This window comes from Chrysochloris asiatica, unplaced genomic scaffold (genome assembly GCF_000296735.1).
Source record: "Chrysochloris asiatica unplaced genomic scaffold, ChrAsi1.0 scaffold00106, whole genome shotgun sequence".
Taxonomy (NCBI): Eukaryota; Metazoa; Chordata; class Mammalia; order Afrosoricida; family Chrysochloridae; genus Chrysochloris; species Chrysochloris asiatica.
The window spans coordinates 7,257,610-7,280,137 of NW_006408624.1; the positions used below are offsets into that span (position 1 = coordinate 7,257,610).

At 41.4% G+C, this 22,528-nt stretch overlaps 2 protein-coding genes across 3 annotated transcripts in view; both read right to left on the reverse strand.

Annotated features, from left to right (window-relative positions):
- RRAGC (Ras-related GTP binding C) overlaps nt 1-735 on the reverse strand; it is a 39,348-nt gene extending 38,613 nt beyond the window's left edge. For both annotated transcript variants that reach the window (XM_006867563.1, XM_006867562.1), the window contains exon 1: nt 349-735. In XM_006867563.1, the coding sequence (XP_006867625.1) occupies nt 349-585 (237 nt within the window). In that variant the 5' untranslated portion in view covers nt 586-735. The remainder of the gene's footprint in view (nt 1-348) is intronic.
- A 4,559-nt stretch (nt 736-5,294) lies between these two features.
- MYCBP (MYC binding protein) lies at nt 5,295-15,660 on the reverse strand. Its single transcript, XM_006867564.1, has 5 exons — nt 15,614-15,660; nt 15,344-15,416; nt 7,337-7,385; nt 7,025-7,154; nt 5,295-5,516 (listed from the first exon to the last, which is right to left on the reverse strand). The coding sequence occupies exons 1-5, from the start codon at nt 15,626-15,628 to the stop codon at nt 5,472-5,474; spliced, it is 312 nt and encodes a 103-aa protein (XP_006867626.1). The 5' UTR covers nt 15,629-15,660; the 3' UTR covers nt 5,295-5,471.
- Nucleotides 15,661-22,528: the final 6,868 nt, after the last annotated feature.

A 22,528-nucleotide genomic window follows, 5' to 3' on the forward strand; every position in this document is an offset into this window, starting at 1 on the left:
AAGGGAGTCCCTGAAGTTCTCCAAATTAGAACTAGAGGGTTACGTTCTGGTTTCGGAAATGACACGGGGGCAGAGGTCTTGTGTTGGCCACCGGACACCTGCCTCCCTTCGGCCAGTTTCGCCTTCAGGGACCCACTTCGCCTCAGCTGACTCGTACGTGGACTCACTCAGAGGCTGGGAGCCCTGCACCGGGCCGGGCCGCGCCGCGGGCTCTTCCCTCCCGAGAGAAGAGAAAGTGCGGTGGGTCAGAGCTCTAGGCCACCTCCAGGCCGCCGCCCTCCTCCGGGGCCGCCCCGTCTAAGTCCCCGGGGAGGGGGAAGGGCGGAGGGCCTGGCGCCCACCACTCACCTTCTGGATGGAGGACTTGCCGCTGCGCCGGAGCCCCATAAGCAGGATCCGCGGCTTGGAGCTGTCAGCACCCCCAGGGCCACAGCCTCCGCCGGCCCCCGCCCCAACCCCGCCGCCCGCGGCTGCCGCCTCCTCTTCCTCCTCCTCCACGCCGTAGCCGAAGTCCTTTGGAAACGAATCCGCCGCTCCGTAACTCCCGGCGAGGGGCGCATCCTCCGTCCCGTACTGCAGGGACATGGTGCCGGAGCCACCGCCGCCCGCGCCCTGACAGGCCAGGCCAGGCCAAGCCAAGCCAAGCCAGGCCGCCGCCTCCCCCGGCAGCCGCCACCGCCGTCCGGCCCGCCCCCTAGATCCCCTCTCTCATAGGATCCGCGCCCAGACCCAGCCCTTCATTGGTCACCGAAACTGCCACTCGAGAGCAGCAGGGTAGGTGGTGCCCCGTCACGTGCTCGGAATCACCTGACTGAAAGCCTTGGAGGGGGAGGAGAAGGAGGAGTCACGAGGAGCTTGCCCCGAAGCGGCCGCGCCTCTCAGCTCCGGCCCTCGGCCCCAACTTGCACCTCTGTCCTGCTGAACCACGCTCCGTGCCCCTTGGCGCTTCCCCACCCTCTGCCGGGCTCCGGAGATCACCACAATGGGGAATGCTTTCTGGGCGCATTCGGGAATTTATTATACTTGTGAAAATGTACTCGCCCAACCAATACGATGCCGACGATATCCTGGGTACCAAGGAGCACAAAACTGGAATCGACTTGGACCCTGCCTGCCCTGAAGTTCCTCGAAGGTTAATAAATACCTCTACGTAAGTGGCTTCGGAACGAGATACGAAGTGGGAAAGTCATAAGTACAGATCAAAAACGTTTAGGAGTTGGCAGTCTACAGAAGTAGCGCCTGAGCAGGTCTGGTGGTGGTGGTTGTGTGCGGTGGAGTCGGATATTTGGGATATGCAAAGGTATGGCGGAGGAGCAAGCCGGACTGAGGGCAAAGCGCCAACCCAAGCTGGGTGAGTGTGATGCGAACAGCTCATTCTCTTACTGTACCGACCCTGATAGGAAAGCAAATGCAAGCAAGCTAGGACGCCTTCTATTTCTAGAGCACATCGCTGATTGTGGATGCTGCTGCCACTTCACACTCCAGATGACTCAATTTCCCCTTTTTCACCTAGTCATAGTCTTTATCTCCAGTTATTGCATCTTCTATGAACTCCTTTGGGTCGGAGACCAAAGGAAAAAGTTAATGAAAGCAAACCAAAGCTTGTCACCAAATTTGTTGACAAGAGATCTTCCTCTTAAAGCACTGCCTTTTTTTCTTTCTTTCTTTTTTATTTTAAAGGGTCAAGGGATAAGCACATCTTCCAGAGAGACTGACTTTTGGCTGTGAAGGGAAAGTAATACTGAACACTATTTGGGACTCGCATAAAACCGAAAATGGAACTTAAAAGGTAGGACAGACACCCATTTAGAAGGCAGCTAGTCCAGCCTCTCACAGGAGTCCACTCCACAGCAGTATCTGACTGATAAGACAGGCAGAATGCCCTTAAATAATTCCAAGGGAGGAAAGCTCACTATTTCACATTTTCACATTGATACATGTTTGTTTAGAAGTTTCTTAATCAACCCAAAAATCATACTCCCTGGGGCTTATAATGCACTACAGGAGCAGTCTTCATCTTTTTCACGCAGTCATTTCACGAGTACATTGTAGTCATCATCGTCCACTTGTCTTCTTTTCCAGGTTAAACGTCCTTAGTTCCTTCCACCATTCCTTCTATAACTTTCTGCAATGAAACGTTCTGTGTCTGCCTTGTTGAATATGGTAGCCACTACCTCTTGTGGATTTAGCAGCTGAAATGTGTGGCCGAGGGACTGAATTTTTCATTTTATTTCATTGTAATGTGACTAGTGTCTACATTCACTATCAGAAATCAAAGTCCCTTTCCCAGAACTAATATTACTAAGAGACAAATACAACTTTAAATTACTGACCACTCTCCTTGACAGGCCTTAAACTTGCCAATATCTAGCAAGTGTCTGACACCTGTAGTATAGTCCCGCCATTTATTTAGTATCTAGACAATATTTCTATTAATGCTTTCCTAAATGGAATTTTAAAAAAGATGTAAGTGGTTCACATTGATTATCACTGGAATTTGTTAGCAATTCTAGTGCCTACACTGCTTCTCTGAACCTAAATACAGGACTTGATACTTCAGTCTTTTGGTCTAAGCCCAACAGGTGTTACTCTCCAGGTGGTTAATCATTTTAAAGCGTGTTTCAATATATTCTGCCAACCAGTGCTTTCAGCTTTGGGGCACTTACAGATTTGACATTACTATCTGATCCACATGTAGTCCTTTACTCTTTGCAGGGCACTTTTATATCCATGATGTTTCATTTGATCCTCAACAACCTTGTTGGCAAGATATGAAATGTTCATTTAATATATAGATAAGCTGCAGCATAGCAGGAACCAAGTGGGCGGGATCCTTTTTCTACTAGATTGACCATCTTATCAAGTATACCATCTTCAGCCAAATCCTGGACGGAATTGTTGAAAAGGATTGCCCAGAGGCAAGGCTGACCATGAATTCTTAAAAACAGATGCTTGTTCTTGTTAAGTGCCATCAAGTCGTTCGGACTCCTAGCAATCCTGTGTAGGGTTTCTGCAGAGCGGCTGGTGAATTTGGACCACTGACTTTGTGGTCCAGTGCTTATCCCACAGTGCCACACTAGGACCCCAAACAGCAGTATAAGGTCCCAAACCCAAAAACTACTGTCATAGAGTCAATTCCTATTTACAATCCAAACCCATTATCTTGGAGTCAATTCCAACTAACAGTGAGTGACCTATGTTGTTGTTAAGTAACGTGGAGTTGGTTCCAACTCAGCAACCCTGCACAGGGTTTCCAAGGCTGTAAATCTTTACAGGAGCAAAACACCTCATCTTTCTCCCACGGAACTGCTGGTAGTTTCGAACTACCGACCTTGCAATTAGCAGCCCGATTCGTAACCACTACGCTACCAGAGCTCCTGAGTAAACTGCTCCATGAAAGTTCTAAGGCTGTAAAACTTGAGGAAACACACTCCATACCTTTCTCCCTTCACAGCAGCTGGTGGGTTAGAACTGCTAAGCTTTTATCTCTCAGAACTTTAACCACTGAGCCACTAGGGTTCCTTTAAGCAGCCTGGTTCTATCTAAAAGTGTGATTGATTATCCAACCCACATATTGTCATTTAGTTCAAAAAGGTTTTAAAAAAAAAAGCACCTGATTATAATCCTGTGGAAAAAGAATTACATGAGGGTTGCCCGCCAGAAATAATTTTTACTCGTCTACGTGTATACCAGCTGCTTAACGGAGCTGTCTCCCTCTCTCAAAAATCTCAGGGTGCCATATTTTATTATTTTTATGGTTCTTAGCACATCCTATTCTATATTGTAATTGCTTACATATGAAGAGGGAGGGGGAGCTTCAAAAAGTTCATGAAAAAAACTCATTATCTTTTAACTCAGTTTCCCAAACTTTTTGAAACCCCCTCATACATGCCTTATAACATCAAGTCATTCACCCAGAACTTAGCCTATTGCCGTCATTGTAGGAGGCACTCAATTGGTAAGAAGTAAATCAATCAATTCAAATTCATGTTCTTCCAACAGTAACTGCCACGACTTAACACCACCCTGATGCCAAAAATGAACTTGTGAGACTACAAGAGGCACAGATCATTGGCTACATCTGCCAATGACGAATTAAAATGCCCTTATAATTGGCTTGGTCTCAGTTTCCAGCAGATATTGAGACTTGCTAGTTAAACCAGCTTTCATTGGATTTATTGTTTTCTATATTGTGGTTTGACCAAAAACTAAAGACAGGTTCCCTAACAATAGGGATAGAATACAGATAGAAATCAAACTACTTCTTAATAATGTCACTCAATCAATGAGTAAAACAAGTACTCAATAAAACAATGTCTGGCTGTAAGTCTTCCAAAAGAACAAGAACTAATAAACAAGCATATAGTGCTTTACCATTTACAAATCTTTCACATACATTCTCATTTGACCCTCACAACAGCCCTGTGAGGTAGGCAGCCCAGATAATCTTCCCGTTTAACAAATGAGGAAAGCAACTGTTGGAGTGGTTAACTGATATGCTCAAATTCCTAAAGTCAGTAAATGGTTTGTATTAGTATCAGTCTTTGGCCTGAAATTTCAGCACTCAACATCCCCCCTCATATCTGCCCTACCTACGTCACCAGGATAGTAAAGATAAAATGAACTGAAGGCTAGAAAAATACTTTGAGGAAAAATGCACTATATAATTATACCCACAAATTAAAATCCCCCACGATATATGGCTCATTCCCCTTCTCATCCCAGCTTAGATGTGAACCCAGAATTTTCTGTTGCTTCTGTTTCTGTGCTCACTAAGCAATTTTCACAACTGCTGTCATAGCAAATAGAAAAATAATTAACACAGAAGGCCAGTGTGCAACTAGGACCACTGAAACACAGAGCAAAGCAAGGCAACATTATCAGATAGAGCATGATTGCATAGAAGAGAAACGTGGTGTCAGAGTTCAGACCGGCACACAGTTATCTAAGGCAAAGTGGTGGCAAAGAAGTGTTACTCCTTCTGCATCATATAAACAAAAACAGAGGGCTCATGGGAACCTGTGCAAAGCATCTTATTATGTCACTCAGAGCTCTGCAGCTGCTAGAGGGAATATAAACAACAGTGTCCTCTTCAATTTAAAGAATAACCATAGCCTGTGCTCATATCCCAAACTAAGCCAAGGAATAGCTCCAGACTAAGCTTCCTTGGTTAAAATACAACCAGTGCCATCATTCCTAATCAGGCTGGCCAACAGAATGTCTTTTAAGATAGTGAAAACTATTTTGATGGCTATATTCAGTTCGTTTCAGGATTTACTTTGGATTCTGCCAAAGAAAGTTACACTGAGTTTTTATTGAGAATTCTAAGTATGTTTATAACAAAGTTTGTGATATGTGAATTTAACATATTAAAACTTTCATAGCATCTGTTCAGAAAAGATTATATACTATACAAACTATTCAAGTCATACAAAACCATTTTTCAGTATCTTTTTCAATAGAGAAGCATCCTATTCAGCACGCTTCTCCTCCTGAGGTGGTTCATACTGAACAAGCTGTGGGACAAAGAGAGAGGAGGTTTAGGTGAATTTTATTTGACATTGGATAAAAAATAATAATAAAACAAGTACGAGTTAACGATTACGTTTCATTACTGAACCAGTAAACTTGTTCAATACCAGCTTCTAGACCTATTCTTTCAAAAGTAATTAATGATTTAAGATTTAATACAATTGACCCCAGTAAAAGCCCTTTTCAGATAGAACTGCACAATACTAGGAAACTCCGATTTCATTCCAGTTCACAACTGTACTACTCGAACACATGATGTGCAGTTAGCTCTATTTTCCCAAATACTGAAACTTGCAGCTTATATTATGGAACTTTCCTCCTCAAACTAAAAGTTTACTGAAATTTCCCCTTAAAAGTAAGAGAGAAATAATTATGTAACATGTATTAATAGAACCAGTTAAGGAAGAGCAATTAACTAATACCTTTGACTTAAAAGCTGCCAAAAAATGACTTAACTGACATGAATTTTTTTCTCAACATGAATCTTGGATAGTTTGAGATAGACTGCATTTTCTTGTAAGCTAAATTATGGTACCCTGAGAAAAAGATAAGCTAAGGAACGATTTGGGTTCTGCCCATTAGCTGTGGGATCTGAGATGCGGGTTTAACTTCATCGTGCTTCTGTGTCCTCACCTGTTACTTATCTGTTTCACTTATCTTGCAAAGTTGTTGAGCTAAAACACGTTGTTAGAAGTGCAATAATGATGTAAAAACGAATACATGATGTGATACAGAATGTGGTAAAACCTCAAAAATTTATAGTTCATTAGTTTGAAGATCATGGAAATTCTCATGGGAATTTGAAAGAAAAAAAATGTAAGTAAGTTTACAGAGGTTAACTACCCAGAGCCACAAGGGACAGTCAAAAAGTTCATGGAAAAATGGAATTAAAAGATAATGGAGTAATCATGGCAATGAAACAATATACGATAGGATGAATGTAAAGCTAATGTTCTCCCATGTAAATTATCACATAATTAAAAATAAAACATTTAAAAAAAAAAAAAAAAGATAATGGAATTTCCCCATAAACTTTCTGAAACCCCCTCATATGACCATGCAGCGTCTACACTAGCAACTCTTAAGAGGAGGTATTCACAAAACAGTGTCCCTACAGTCACCTACTTATATGTTTAAGAAATCCCAGAACAGTTCAGTTCCTTATAAGCAGCATTAACCAATATTCTCATCTTTTTGTTGAATGCAGGTTCCCAAAAATCTCTTGACCACACGTTGCTTATCTTATCACAGTTGGTCTTAGGGCTTTCTAATGGGCACATAAGTTCAGTCTTGCAAGTAATATAGATTGATTATTTACCCTCCTTCCTTCCCTACTGTCCATTCTGGTGAGGTTTTGATCATACAAGGAACTTCAAGAAGTATGGGGGAAAAATGGAATTAAAAGATAATGTTCCACAAACTTCCTAACACTCATCTCCTATAATCATTAAAGCAAAAATTCTTTTAATATGAAGGTTTTTTTAAAGTTTACCTTTGCTTTCAATTTTTTATTTTCTTCTACAATAGCTTCATATTTCTCTTTCATTTCTGCCAATTCTAGGCGAAGTAGCTCTATTTCTGGATTTTCTGGGGTTGTAGCTCCTAAGTGATGCTTTAAAAAACTATTATAAATGTTAAGAAATTTACTTCTTACAGTTGAATAAAATTAATGAAATAGCTCAGCGTAGCAAGTTTTCAATAAGCAGATCTTGTTGAATATTTTTATAAATATGTTAGCTATGTGAGAAAATAGTAGTATCAAAAGTAAGCCTTTTATGTCTGACTTCAAAAAGGGAAAGGATACTCCAAAGCACTATTAGGTTTCTCTGGTTCTTCATATAAGGCTACCAGCACTGCAAATGGAAAAAGAGAAAAAGCAACAATTAAAGTCTTGAATGTTAATATATTCTATTCCATAGACCAATAAGTATTAAGTGTCTAGTGTATGCCAACCACATTGCAAGGCACTATCCATTCTGTGATGAACAAGACAGATAAGGTTTCTGCTCTCAACAAATTTACAGTCCAGTAGAAGAGATACACAAGGAAGAAAAAGAGTTCTAAACCACAATACAAGATTATGGGGTTATGGGAACACACTGGAGGAGCAGATTGGAAGAGCACAGTTCTCAGCCAAGTGCTTCAGGGAAGGATTTCTAAAGAAAAGCAAATAGGACTTCAGGCCAGGTGATGGGTGTTTCAGATAAAATGGGAAGGCCTGGGGCAAGAGAACACCCCATGGAGTAACTGAAAATTCAAGTATAACTGGACAAAGTTGGGAGTAATGTGGCAGAAGGGGACACGGCAGAGGTGGTTAGGACCCAGACAATGGAGAGTCCTGTTAGTCTAGTTTGGTTTTGATCTTCGGATCAACAGGTATATACTTAAAACCATTTTAAGCAGGACAGTTACAGATCAGTCTTGTGCAGTACGGAAGATAGATGGAGTGGGGCAAGAATAAAGGTTGGAAGCTCCGTTTTAGAGGTAGATGTGGCAATCCAGTTTTAAATTGTATAGCGACCTGCACCAGATAGAGTGATAGGAACAGTAATGTGAGTGGAGTTGAGAAACTTTAGGGCAGTATTTACTGGTCTTAGGTAATTACTGGAGACCAGTAAATTCAAAAGTATTCTTCAAGAACCAAGTTCCATACACAATATGCCAAATACTCACTAACCAAAACCTTCTGGCAGTAATCAATATGCTCAAATCAACATTAAAATAATAGAGATTTCATATTCAATAGCTCATGTCAGCACTACCCTCCTAGAATTTACTCCTTAAATAAGTAGCCCTCTAAACTGGTGGTTAACCTTTTTTGTGGGTCATGGAACCCTTGGAAAAATCTGATCAAATCCAAGGAAAATGGAACCACATACCAAAAAAAAAAATAAAAAGTGCACATCTATATCCCAAGTTAAGTAGTTTTATAAACCAGTTTATGTACTTCCCCCTTGTTTTTGAGTTTTCATTACTTATCACAATTTATATTGTGTGGTGGGGAATCAAATGAATAACTACTTATAACAACGTGCACTGACTTTTAATAATTACTCTTCACCTAAGGACACTTACCAACATTACTTTGTTAGCAATTGTCATATTTATACCACTGATAGCCTCTCCTGCTCTCTCTGTCCTTTCAGCATCTGACAATTACCAGTAAACCAGCTGCCATCCAGTTGAGGATGCATATTGCCAGGCCCTTCTTCCCAGACACCTATGGTTGGGTACAAACTGTCAAGCTCTCAGTTAGTAGTCGAGTGCTTAACTATCTGCACCACACAGCGACTCTCTGATGGTTACAAACCCATTGCTGTAGAGTCTATTCAGACTCAGCAAACTCAGGACTGCCCACAGGGTAGTCTTTACAGAAGCAGACTACCACATCTATCTCTCAAGGAGCAGCTGGTTGATCCAAACCACTACCTTTCCCTTACCAACCATACACTTAAGGCACTGCTCCACCAGGGTTCCCTCTGATATTCACCCACCTACTACCATTGTCATTCCGGGCATAGTAAACCATGTGGTTGTCAGATTCAGAATGGTCAATACCAGTCAGTCCATTTCAGCTCACTAATGCCTAAGATATCGATGTTCATGTGTTCCATTTCATTTTTAACAATCTCCAATTTTCCTAGATTCATACTTCATACATTCAATGTTCTGATTATTAATGGGTGTTTACAGCTGTTTCTCTTCATTTTGAGTTGTGCCCCATCAGCAAATAAAGGCCCCACAGGCTTTACTCCATTCAAGTCATCATGGTCAACTCTATGAGGAGGCAGCTCTTCCCTGTCACATTTTGAGTGCCTTCCAACCTGAGGGGCTCATTTTCTGGCACTATATCTGACAGTGTTTCTCTACTATTCATAAGGTTTTCAGTGACTAAATATTTGGAAGTAGTTCATCACTCCTTCTTCCTTCTCTGTCTTCGTCTGGAAGCTCATCTGAAACCTGTCCACCTTGGGTGAAGCTGCTAGTATTGAAAATACCTGTGGCACAGCTTCCAGAATCACAGCAACTCACAAGCCACCACAATACAACAAACTGACAGATAAAAAAGAACATATCCAGATCAGCCATGAGATACAAAGCTGTCTGTGATAGGATAGTATCCATTCACCTACAGGGAAGACCAGTTAATACCACTATTATTCAAAGTTACACACCTAACACTAAAGCCAGTGAGGATGAAATTGAAGAAGTCTACCAATTTCTTCAATCTGAAATTGTTCAAACATGCAATCTAGATGTGTTGATCATAACTGGTGACTGGAATGCAAAGGTTGGGAACAAAGAGGAAGAATAAGTAGTTGGAAAATATGGCCTTGGTGATAGAAATGATGCTGGAGATCACATGATAGAATTCTGCAAAATCAATGATTTGTTTATTTCAAATACCTTCTTTCAACAGCATAAGAGACAACTATACACATGGACCTCACCAGATGGAATACAAATAAATCAAATTGACTACATCTGCAGAAAGAGATGGTGGAAAAGCTCCATATCATCAGCCAAAACAAGGCCAGGGGCAGATTGTGTAACAGACCATCATCTGCTCAAATGCAAATTCAAACTGAAGCTGAAGAAAGTGAAAACAAGTTCATGAGAGCCAAAATATGACCTTGAGCATATCCCACCTGAATTTAGAGATGATCTGAAGACCAGATTTGATACATTAAACACTAAAGATTGAAGACCAGAAGAGTTGTGGGATGACATCAAGAACATCATACATGAAGAAAGCAAAGTCATTGAGAAGACAAGAAATAAGGAAAAGGTCAAAATGGATGTCAGAAGAGAAACAAACTTGCACTCCAGTGTAGAGATGCTAAAGCAAATGGAAGAAATGAGGAGGTCCAAGAGCTGAACAGAAAATTTCAAAGGTCAGATTGAAAAGACAAAGGCAAGTATTGCAACAAAATGTGCAATGATCTCGAATCAGAAAACCCAAAAAGACCACACTCAGCATTTCTCAAGCTGGGTGAACTGAAGAAAAAATTCAAGCCTTGACTTTCGTTATTGAAGGATTCTCTGGGAACATTGTTGAATGATGCAGAAAATATCAAAAGAAGATGGAAGGAATACAGAGTCACTGTACCAAAAAGAACCATTTGAAGAGGTAGCATATGATGACAAGCCAATGATACTCAAGGAGGAAGTCCAAGGTACATGGAAGGAATTGGCAAAGAACAAGGCACCAGGAATTGATGGAATAAAAAATGAAACCTTTCAAGAAAGTGAGGCAGCACTGGAGGCACTCACTCGTCAATGCAAAGAAATTTGAAAGACAATTATCTGGGCGACAGATTGGAAGAGATCCATAAGTGTGCCCATTCCAGAGAAAGGCCCAACGGAATGCAGCAGTCATCGAACAATCTATATGATATCCCATGCAAGTAAAGTTTTACTAAAGGTAATACAGAAATGGCTGCAAGCATACATTGACAGAGAACTTCCAGAGGTTCAAGCTGGATTCAGAAGAGGCCGTGGAATGAGGGATATCATCGCTGATGTCCGATGGATCTTGGCTGAAAGCAGAGAATACCAGAAAGATGTTTACCTGTGTTATACTGACTACACAAAAGCTTTCGATTGTGTGGATCATGACAAGCTATGGACAACACTGCAAAGCATGAGTATTCTGGAACACTTAATTGTGCTCATGAGGAATCTGTACATGGACCAAGAGGCAGCTGTTCAAACAGAACATGGGAATGCTGAATGATTTAAAATTAAGAAAGGTGGTGATAGGGTTGTATTCTTTCACCTTACTTATTCAGCCTGTATACTGAGCAAATATTCCAAGAAGCTGGGTTCTGTGAAGAAAAACGTGACATCAGGATTAGAGGAAGACTCATTAACAACCTGAGTGAGATATGCAGATTATACAACCTTGCTTGCTGATAGTGAAGAGGACTTAAAACATTTACTGATGAAGATCAAAGAGCACAGCCTTAGGTATGAATTGCATCTCAATGTAAAGAAAACAAAAATCCTCACCACTGGACCAATAAACAATATTCTTATCAGTGAAGAAAAGATTGAAGTTGTCAAGGACTTCATTCTTCTTGGATCAACTATCAACACTCACGGAAGCAGCAGTCAAATCAAATGACGTATTGCATTAGGCAAACTGCTGCACAAGACCTTTTGAAAGTGTTGAAGAGTAAAGATGTCAGTTTGAGGACTAAGGTGCACCTAACCCAAGCCATGGTATTTTCAATAACCTCATATGCATGTGAAAGCTGAACATTGAATAAGGAAGACTATAGAAGAATTGATGCTTTTGAGTTATGGTGTTGGAGGAGAATATTGAAAGTGCCATGGGCTAACAAAAGAACCAACTGATCTGTATTGAAAAAATAAGTACAGCCAGAGTGCTCCTTGGAGGCCATGATGGCCAAACTTTATCTCTCATACTTCGGACATATTGTCAAGAGGGACCAGTCGCTGAAGAAGGATATCATGTTTGGCAAGGTAGAGGAGAGTCAGAGAAAAAGAGGAAGACCACTGCGAGATAAATTGGCAAAGTGGCATCATCAATGGGCTCAAGAGTGGCAACAATTGTGAGGTTGGTCCAGGATCAGGCAGCTTCATTCTGTTGTACATAGGGTTGCTATCATTCGGTACCGACCAGATGGCACCTAACAACAACAGCAAATGCTATTGAGTTGATTCCAAGTCATACCAACACAATACAACAGAGGAGATCTGCCCCTTAGAGTTTCCAAGACTAAATTTTAACAGGAACAGGCAGCTTCATCTTTCTCCTGAAGAGTGGCTGGTGGGTTTGGACCAATGACCAACTCAATTCTTAAAGACACTGTACTACCAGGGTACTCTTTTAATTCTTCTATTACTTTTTCCTTTAAATTAGATGCTATAACCTGTTTTTTCTTACATTGTCTTACAGTCTACAGAATCTTAATTTTGTAAGACATAGATATAATACTGTGTTATCGCTGTGGGTTAATGCGCCAGACTGCAAAGCCATTTGAACTGCAAGGTTGGCAGTTCAAGCTTACCAGCTGCTCCTCAGAAACCCTATACAGGGTCGCTTTGGGTCAGAACCAACTCAACGGCACTTCACAACAACAACTGTTGTTAAGTGATGTCAAGACAGTCCCAACTGATAGTGACCCTATATAGGGTTTCCAAGAAGCAGCTGGTAAGTTTGAATTGCCGACCTTGCAGTTCAAACTGACCTTGCAGTCCAGCGCATTAACCCACAGCCCCACACCAGGGCTCCATAAGTACCCTAGGCCTTTCTTAAACATCTTCCCACACGCCATTTCTTTCAAGTCTAAATTTTCACAAATGGCATTTCACAAATGATATTACATTGTGGTTGACAATGACAGAAGATAATGTAAATATGGCAAAACAGTTAAGCACTCAGCTGCTAACTGCAAGGTTGGCAGTTTGAACCCACCAAGCAACTCTTTGAGAGAAACACCCATTAATCTGTTTCTGTAAAGATTACAGCCAAAAAGTATTCTCTGGTGCATTTCTTTTCTGCCACATGGGGTCACGATGATCAGAATCAACTCAGTGGCATCCAATAATGTTTCCTGTATTCTTCTGTAGATGAACTGTACTTCCCTTTATACAAGCTTTTAGCTGATCCTGTTTGCCCTTTTGTCTTAGCAACTAGGATTTTTAGGAGCTGATATAGTGCTCAAAATAATTAATCAGCTTACATGCTGCTAAAAATTCCTCTTCTTCCAAATGATACATCACCATCTTTTATCTTTAACTGCCTTGCCATTCTGGTCTCCTTCTACTTTCTGGAACTCTTAGCATCATAGACTCTTTCATTCAGGTCTCCTGTTGAGGCCTTCCCCCACCATCCTATATTAAATGGCATACACATTCCACCCATCACGCTTCATGCCTGTACCTTGCTATGTTTTTATTCTCAACACTCAACCCCTAGCTGACACTATATATTTATTACCTCTCTCTCCCTTCTAGAATATACCTCCTAAGAGCAGAGACTTCCCCTCAACTGTGTATCCCGGGTATGGTGCTGTAGGATTAGCACTGGACTGCAAACCACAAGCCAAGCAGTTCAAACCCACCAACCACTCCTCAGAAACCCTATACAGTGTCACTGTGAGTTGGAACCGACTCGACAACACTTAATAACAACAGCTATATTCCCAGATCGTGAGTCAAACTTGACTCCAAGGCACCTAACAGCATCCCCAGTCCCAGCAACAGAGACTTCAATAAAATGGTTAAATGAGAGAAATGAATTTGTAGATATTTTTGAGGAGGGTGCCAATAGCATTCCAAGCATCTGTGACACATCCAGAGACAACACAACCGGAGCAGGAGCACTTTCACAGAATTGTCCTTTCTTGTTTACTGACGTTTATTTGCAGAGAGATTGGGAGACTCAAAGTGTAAACCAAAGATGATTATGTTGTTAAGTACCGTGAGTCAGTTCTGACTCACAGTCACCCTGTATAGCATTTCTGAGGAGTGGCTGGTGAGTTTGAACCATGGACCTTTCAGTTCAAACCAACCTTGCAGTCGAGGGCTTACCCTACGGGACTACAAAGGGGTGGGGGTGGGGGTCAGGGGCTGTCAAATCAGTACCTAATGCACTACAGAATGAAACAGTGCCTGGTCCTGAGCCAACCTCACAATCATTGCTACATTTGAACCCACTGCTGCTGCCGCTGTGCCAGTCCATCTCCTTGGGGGGGGGTCTTCCTCAAAGACAGGTAGCAATTACAATTTTCTAGCCCATGTACTGTAAATTTACAATCAGCTAAGACTCAGAATTACCTTTCTCCCAGAATTTTCCCTTAAGCTTTGCTTTTGCTCAAAGATCTGTTACCAAATTGCTTATGTTAGAACACTTCCTGTTCTCATAGCTCCTCAGCTTTGCCAGCTCTTGCATTCTACACTCTTGAAAATCCCAGCCAGTTAGTTGAGTGACATATAGCTGACATTCAAATGACTGCTGAGCTAATGAAGTAAGTGGTGCTAATGGTTTCCGAAGGTCTGGTGATCTACTTCTGAAAAATCAGCGTTGAAAACCCAATGGATTAAAGTTCTACTCTGACACCCTTGGGGCATCCAAGCAACTCTACAGCAACTAGTTTAATTAGTAAACAAAACACTGTCTCTTGGAACCTTGTTTCAAACACCTTACTGGTCCATTAAGATCCTGTACCCCAGGTAAGAGATACAGTGTAAACTGTAAGCTTCCGTTTTGAAAAGTGAAAACAAGTATAGTCGTTCTGAGGTACCCTCAAACTCGTAATTCGACTTGAACTTTGAAATCTGCAAAAAGAATTGGTGGGCTAAGAAAGGCCATTGAAAAGTCACAACCAAATTGGTGTTGAATAGCTTGCCATGGGGATTCGGCTCAGGTACTTCAGAGCCCACTTTAAATCGAAACATTTTCCCACTGACCTCTGTGTTCCAGGGAAAACGTTTCCCAAAAGATTCGAACGCTCGTCAAAAACCGTAAGGCGGGAGGTACACGGATATCGAGGTCTTTTACAAATCACGCTCACTGCGGCTGCTCGAAGCAAAGCAACGGAAGTTGGAGAGACTTTGTTAACAGCTGCAATAGTTTCCCTCCCTGGCCCGCAGAGTGGAAACGTGAGCGAGGCTACCCTCACCCGGTCGGCGTTCCGCAGATCACCGCAGAACTACGGCTCCCACCTTGAGGCGCCCGGACGGGTCCCACCTCTCCCTCCTCCACGCCACAGCCCGTCAGGGGCGCAGCGCCGACGAGCACGCTGAGGGCACGAGGAACCCTCTCCTAGTACTTGCTCACCCTTGGTCAGCGTGTCCAGCACCCCCGACTTCTCCAAGTACCTCCGGAACTGCTCGCGTTTCGAGTCGGCGGCCTGAGAAGACACGGCGGATCAGAAGCCGAAGCCAGTAGGGGCCGGAGCAGGAAGAAGGCGCTGCGAGTTCGGCAACACAGCCTCCGCCTCGCTACCTCAGGGCCCCCAAACCTGCGCGCGCGTCCCCGCTCCCACCCGGAGCCGACCAGCGGCTGGCTACCGCCCTCACGCCCCCAGCCACGCCGCGCCCCCCTCACTTTGTAATGGGCCATAGTGACAGCGGCAGCCGCTTAACTAGCGCCCGAGACCGCGGCTGGCGGACTCAGATCGTAATACGCAAGCGCCAAAGAGCGCTTGCGCCTGCGCTCTTCAAAAACTTGGTAGGGGATTGTCGGGGTGGGGCCTGTTTTCATGGCGACCAGGACGCTCTGAATTCCCCACGGAAGGTTGAGAGGAGAGGAGGTTGCGTGTGCACGCCTCTATCTAAGCAGCACCTCGTCTTCCTCTTCCGGTCGGTACAACGCTTCGGTCGCTTAGCGAATGACAAGTTTATGTTGACTCCGGACCAGAGTCCAGGTGGGACTAAAGATTTGCGTGGCGTCCGGGGCGGTGCCTGTGGAGCTGTCGAGGTTTGTTCTGGGGCCTGAGGGGGACTACCCGGAACGGGCAGGGGCGGACTTTTCTCTATTGGAACCTTGGACGCCATGGTGACCTGTGGGCACGACAGATGCAGAGGCACCGTAGGATTTAAATAGGCTTCAGGAGAGTGTGTAGGATCGTGTTCTTTAACGCCACTTTGATTCTACTTGTTCTTTGGCCAACTTGATATGGGCCTTGGGAGGGTGAGCAGTAATACACTTAATAATAAAAGCCTGCCAAAGGACATTCAAGAAGATGGATTGATTCAAGAAGATGGAAGATGGCTGCCAACAGTGACCTCGAGCAAAGCCACAGTGTGCAGGACAGGGCCATGTTTCGTTCTGTTGGACTATGAGTCGAAACCGACTTCGGTACACCTAACAATTAATGTGCCAGTTCTGTGCTAAATATGTGTTTATTTTAGTCTTCGAAGCAAGATTAGGTAATTTGTGAATAGTAGAGTCAAGGGGAGACTTTCTGCCCCCGTAAAGATTTACAACCGTGGAAACTCCTATACAGGGTTGCAATGAGTTGGAACCAACTAGGTGGCACACAACCACCACCACCAGAACCAAGGCTCCAATCAAGGCAACCTGGCCCCAGAACCCCTTTTTTAATCATGATGTTACAAATACACTGATCAAAGGAAAAGCCACCAGTCTTAAAGATTTTGTTTACTAGGGAACAGAGGTGTAATTATGCTCAAGACCCATACATAAAACTGCAGTCTATAAGGAAACAGTTATTAAATCTCAGAGGCAAACAAAATTTACCCAGTACCTAGAAATAAAAGATTGATAACTAAAATGAGTAATTATTCTGAAGGGAACTGTGAAAAAGTAATCCAGATTTGGTTACTCTGTACCTTTGAATTTAGAACTACCTCTTCACAGATCAGAATTAGAGCTGGTTTCCCCATTTTGAAGATCCATGGGTGACACCAGCAGTTTGCACTCAGTTGCTAGCAGGCTGGTGGTTCAAACTCACCCAAGGTTACTATGGAAGAAAAGGCCTGATGATATGCTTTCATACGATTATAGCCAAGAAAACTCTATTGAACAAGTCTATTTTGTAACATAGGATCACCGTGAGTCCGAATCTACTCCATGGTAACAGGTTTGGAGGATGTTCCCCCTTTTTGAAATGGATTCACAGTTGCCTGTCTTAACAGTTCATCCTCAGAGCTGTCCCTGTCCCTATTATGTCCCTGCTTCATTCCCACTAGACCATTTGTATGATAATTTAATGTGCAGAATGTCTAAAAGCCAAGAGCTGTTCAAATCTAAAGGTCTGTGGGAGGCTCCCAATTAATGAGGCTGTTTGTCCGTGACACGAAATGATTTGGAGGACAAGGACTTTTGCAGGTTTTGACAAACTCGGACTCAAAGGATAAGTCTTCCAAAGGAATCAGGAGTGTCAGGTGGTTGGGCATCTCCCTTTAAAGGAGGAAAGGTTCTCATTGTGATCTCTCCAAACTGGCCCTTGAGGTTACCTTTAAGAGGTAAACTCTGGTTTTGATCCTCTGTAGACGGACCACATGTAGTACTAAACTGCTTCAGTTTCCAGTTGCAATAAGCTGGCAAAGAGAAAGTAAGTGGTTTTCTAGATCTACAGAAATACATCTAGAATAGTGGTTCCTTTCACTGGTTTTGTTACCATTTCTTGCCCTTACCTGGTTTTCTTTTCTATACTTATTTTCTTATCTATACTTCTTTTCTAAGTATTTTATAGTTCATTATTATTTGAACTGATGTGTTTAAGATGACTACAGATGGTATGACTTGAGTGCATCAAATTAGGAAATACAGTTTCCTGTTCATCCAAGATGCACCTCATCATTTCCACTAGAGTTGACAGACTCTACCTGCACTGCAGAAGACTAATTGAAACTCGGATATACTGTTGTGTGAGTGTTCTTTTTGACTTAAAAATTCTAATCAGGTGTAGAAGAGACAGTTCAGTGAACTGGCAGATATGCTCTTATATCTGGCAGGATTTGTTCTGACTTGTTGGCAAAGAATTCATTATATTCACTCTTCAATTGTCCCCAAAGCCCTCTTTCAATCTTTTTACCACATAGGTGAGCAATTTCTAGAACATTTAAGAAAGAGAAACAGTGGCTGTGGACTACATAAATAATAGGAATATTGTCTTTTCTATTGAGATAAAACAAGCCATTATGTTTGGGTATGGGTGGCTGTGGCATTTAAATAGAGGGCCTAAGTGAAATCCTTATCAAACATTCTGTTCAATCATGAACCCAACTTCAACCACAGAGCATTGACATGTGAATCACAAGAAGGCAAAATAAAGTTTGTCTGAATGGAGCTTTATTTCATTTTCTTTGCTCCAGCTGACAAAGCTGCTGCTCCAATCACCTCGGATCCCAGGCACTTTAAACTCCACTCCATCTAGTTAGTTCGCTTCTCAATTGAGTTTGACCCATGTGGACCAAGGATTATAAAGACAAACATCACCTGTAGAACCCAGTATCTATTGAAGGAGACATTTCTACAACCAGGTTGTTCTGTATTGCTGATGAAGCCAGACTGCTCATCATACCAGCTGCTACACCCACAACAAAGCATTTGAAATATAAACAAGATGGTGAGCCAGATCTTTCCAATCATGGTGGAGTGTTTGTGAATTTCCTCCAGAATACCCCCAAGGAAATTCTAGCCCCCCATATTTATTAGTTAAGGTGCACTGGTAGCGTAGTGGTTACAAATCCAGCTTCGAACCGCATGGTCAATTGTTCCGCAGGAGAAACATGAGGCTTTCTGTTCCCATAAAGATTTACAGCCTTGGAAACCCTGTACAGGGTCGCTATGAGTCGGAATCGACTCCACGGCACATAACCACCACTACCATATTTACTAGTTGGGTCTTGTTAAGTGCCAAGTGCCGTCGAGTCAGTTCTGACCTATAGCAAACCTTTATAGGGTTTCCAAGGAGCAGCTGGTGAGCTTGAACCACCAACCTTGCAATGCAAACTGACTTTTCAGTCCAGTGCATTAACCCACAGCACCACACCAAGACTCCATTAGTTAGGCCTGCTGCTTGTTGTTAAGTGCTGTCAAGTCGCTTCCGACCCTGTCAATTAGAGACAGGTAGCTTCCTCTATTCTAATGAGAATGCTGTTTCTTAAAGTAAACCTATGACCAAAATCTGAACAGAACATCAGTCTAAGTTTACTGCTTGCTTTACCTTTTCCCAAGACAGCAGCGATAATCTGTTGTTCTTAGTTGCCACGGAGTCAATTCAGACTCATGGCAACCTTAACAGAAGTTGCCCAGTCCTGCACCAATACTCTGTTACTGGGAAAGATATTTAAGATGGGTCAGGAATTTAAACTCACTCATGTTTAGACCTCATAATGCAATTTTTCTTAAGTGCCACCTAAGGAAGGGATTGTCTATATTCTCTACTAAGAATAGAATTCTTGGGATTTTCTATTTTAAAATAATAATAATAAAAAGTTTCTTACATGGCTTATGGGAAGTTTATCCTTTTTGTTTTTTAAACTAGGAGTTTGGGACTGTTTTCCTAAAACTACTGGCTTGATCTTATAAATCTATTAACTAAGGTTGTGTTGTTGGAAGAATTTCAGCCAGACTGTTCCTTAAATGGAGGATGATGAGACTTGGTCTCATAGTCTTTGGACATGTTATCAAAAGGAACCAGTCCCTAGAAAAGGACAACATACTTGGTAAAGCAGAGGGTCAGTGACTGCGGTGCTTGTGAGGATGACGCAGGACTGGGCAGTTTTTTGTTCTGTACTATATGGGGTTGCTACAAGTCAGAACCAACTCAATGGCACCTAAAAACATGGTGCTAGTGCTAGTTGCCAGCAAGTCCATTGCATCTTATGGTGATGCATGTGTATAGAAAAGAACTGATCCATAAGGATTTTTAAGCCTTCCAGAAGCAGGTCACCAGGCTTTTCTTCCCAGGTACCTCTGGAAGGATTTGAACCACCAACCTTTGAATTATAGTCAGGTGCTTACCATTTGTGCCACATAGGGAATATGTTTTGTGAAAGTTATAGCCAAAGGCAGTGATTTTTAAATTTTATTTATACACAAAGGAAAATGAATTTTATAGTTTATTAATACAACCAGAAGAAACATCTGGCTGTTGCTGTAGAAATTTTGATCCGTCTTCAAAATCCACATTTGAATGTTCAGATTTTGTTATCTTTCTAGCAGATTTTGAGCATTTCCAGAAATTCATTTCAATAACATTTAAGAATGTATATAAAATTTTTATTACACTTTGCTATGAAAAATTTTGGGAAGTTTTATCATGTTAAAAGGAATTCCAAAAACTCTCAACTATTTTGATGTAACAGAATTTTATCACTCATTACCTGAAATAATAGATCATTGGTATAGTGGAGGTATTATAGAAATTTTCATGGTAGCAATATTTGATCTACTTAAAACATGTAGTTAGCTAATTTGGAGGTGACAGTGGGGCACGTTATAATTTAGCTTCTAGTAGATTTCATATTAAAATTTATATCCTGCGCTTTCAAAGACAAACAGAGTGAATGTTTTCATTTAAAAATTAAATGTATGTCGTATGGTCTTATTTAAAGGGTAATGTAATACAATCAAAATACTAGGATAATATAACTACAAAATATGTTCATTACTAAAATCCTGTGAGGTAAGTATGCTATTTCTCCATTTGAAAGGTAAGGAAACTAAGGCACACCTTAATTTACCCACTGTCATACAGCTAGTCATTTAAACCCAGTAAGTCTGTTTCTACCCTGCTCTTAACTGTTTTACTAAGCTAACATTTTGTTCTTTGAACAAACTTCAAATTTTAGCTGAAAGAGACATTAAGAGTTCATGTTTTCTTCTTATGAAGTTTAATTATTTAGATACAAGATAGTCAAGGCTTTTAAATGATTGATTGGGTCTAGACTTTTTAGTTCTTTCTTAAAGTTTTATACAGTTAGTAACACTTTCAAAAGGCATCAACCTTCTAAAATTTAGTTGTATTCCTGCTACAGAGAAAATGTCTATTTCACTTGATAATGCTACTAATAGTATACTCTTTGATCAACAATGGAAGGCACTTTAAAATGTAAGCAAGAATATATGTATAGTCCTATTTAAAACCTCTGCCATTAAGTTGACTGCAACTCATAGCTACCCTATAGAACCGAATAGAGCTGCGTTCTAGGCTTTCCAAGGCCGTCAAAGACGCAGACTGCCACATTTTTCACCTGTAGAGCAACTGGTGTATTTGAACTGCCGACTTTTTGGTTAACAGCCAAGTAATTAACCAGTACATCACCAGGACTCCTTCATAAATTAAAGACACTCAAAATAATCATTAATATAAGAAAGACTAGTTAAACAATGGTGCATCAACAGTGTGGTACTCTGCAAGCCAGCGAAAGTGATTAATATATACCACTATAGAAAGACATTGGTTCAGTGAAATTCAAATAATAGAATAATAGTACAGCCCTCATTATTATAAATATACATATTTCAACATAGAGATGCTTACAAAAATCAAGAAGGAAATTCAGAATAATAACTCATTATCTCTGGGTGGTGGGATTACTTAATTTTTTTAATAATGGGACTACAGGATAAGCACTGGACTGCTAACTACAAGATCAGAGGTTCAAATCTACCAGCCTTCCTTGGAAACCTTATAGAGGATCAGAACCCACTCCATGACCTTAATAACAAAAAATTATTTTAATTACTTAAAATGGGCACTTTTATGATCACAAATGGAAATAAAAGATTGTTTTGTCCCTCTTAAATGACAAGAGCATAGTATTTCCCCCCAAAAAAGCAGTATTCTTTAAATAGTATTAATCTAGAAAATCAGAGTTTTTGTCGTAAAAACATGCAAACTAGTAAAATAGATACAGTACCATAATAGACAAAAGCAAAATATAGAAACATTTCAAGTAACTCTTTAATGAGCTAAAACGGAGATTAACACAATCTGTTCTTAGTTTAGGTAAATCTGAGAAGCAAATCATGCTTAGGAGAATTTACACCTTCAGTTTGTTCTCAGAATTTGTTCCCTTGAGGTATGGAATGCAGATTCAGTGCAGTTCAGGCTAGAGAACTAGTCAGCCACAGGCTAAAAGCCATATACTTTTTTTGCTCATTCTTGCTGCCGAAGCAGCACAGTCCAATACAGTTCTCTGTTGGATGTATGTAAATGTCCATATTCTCTGTCTACACTGTCCATTCAGGTAGGCACTCACCCCAGGTGCTACTGAACCCCTGCAATGTGGCTTGTGTAACAGAGAAATTGAGTTTCTAATTTTACTTGATTTTAATTAAATTCAGAAGAGTTACATGTGCCCAGCAGCAACTTCATTGGATAACACAAATGGAGATTATTTCTAATTGCATACACAGTTCTAGAAGACTGGAGTTATGAGTCCCAGATGTAATTGTATGGATGTTTTCTGTATACTCCAGGGATGTCAAGATTGAAAAACCAGAAGATACTTCTGTAATTATTTTTTTTAACTGTTTGTTTTT

Coding starts and splice junctions, on each gene's coding strand:
- MYCBP (XM_006867564.1), bottom strand. Junction 7,386..15,343: donor GCTGGACACGCTGACCAAGG/GTGAGCAAGTAC, acceptor TTCCATTTGCAG/TGCTGGTAGCCTTATATGAA. Junction 7,155..7,336: donor AAACCTAATAGTGCTTTGGA/GTATCCTTTCCC, acceptor CATTTATAATAG/TTTTTTAAAGCATCACTTAG.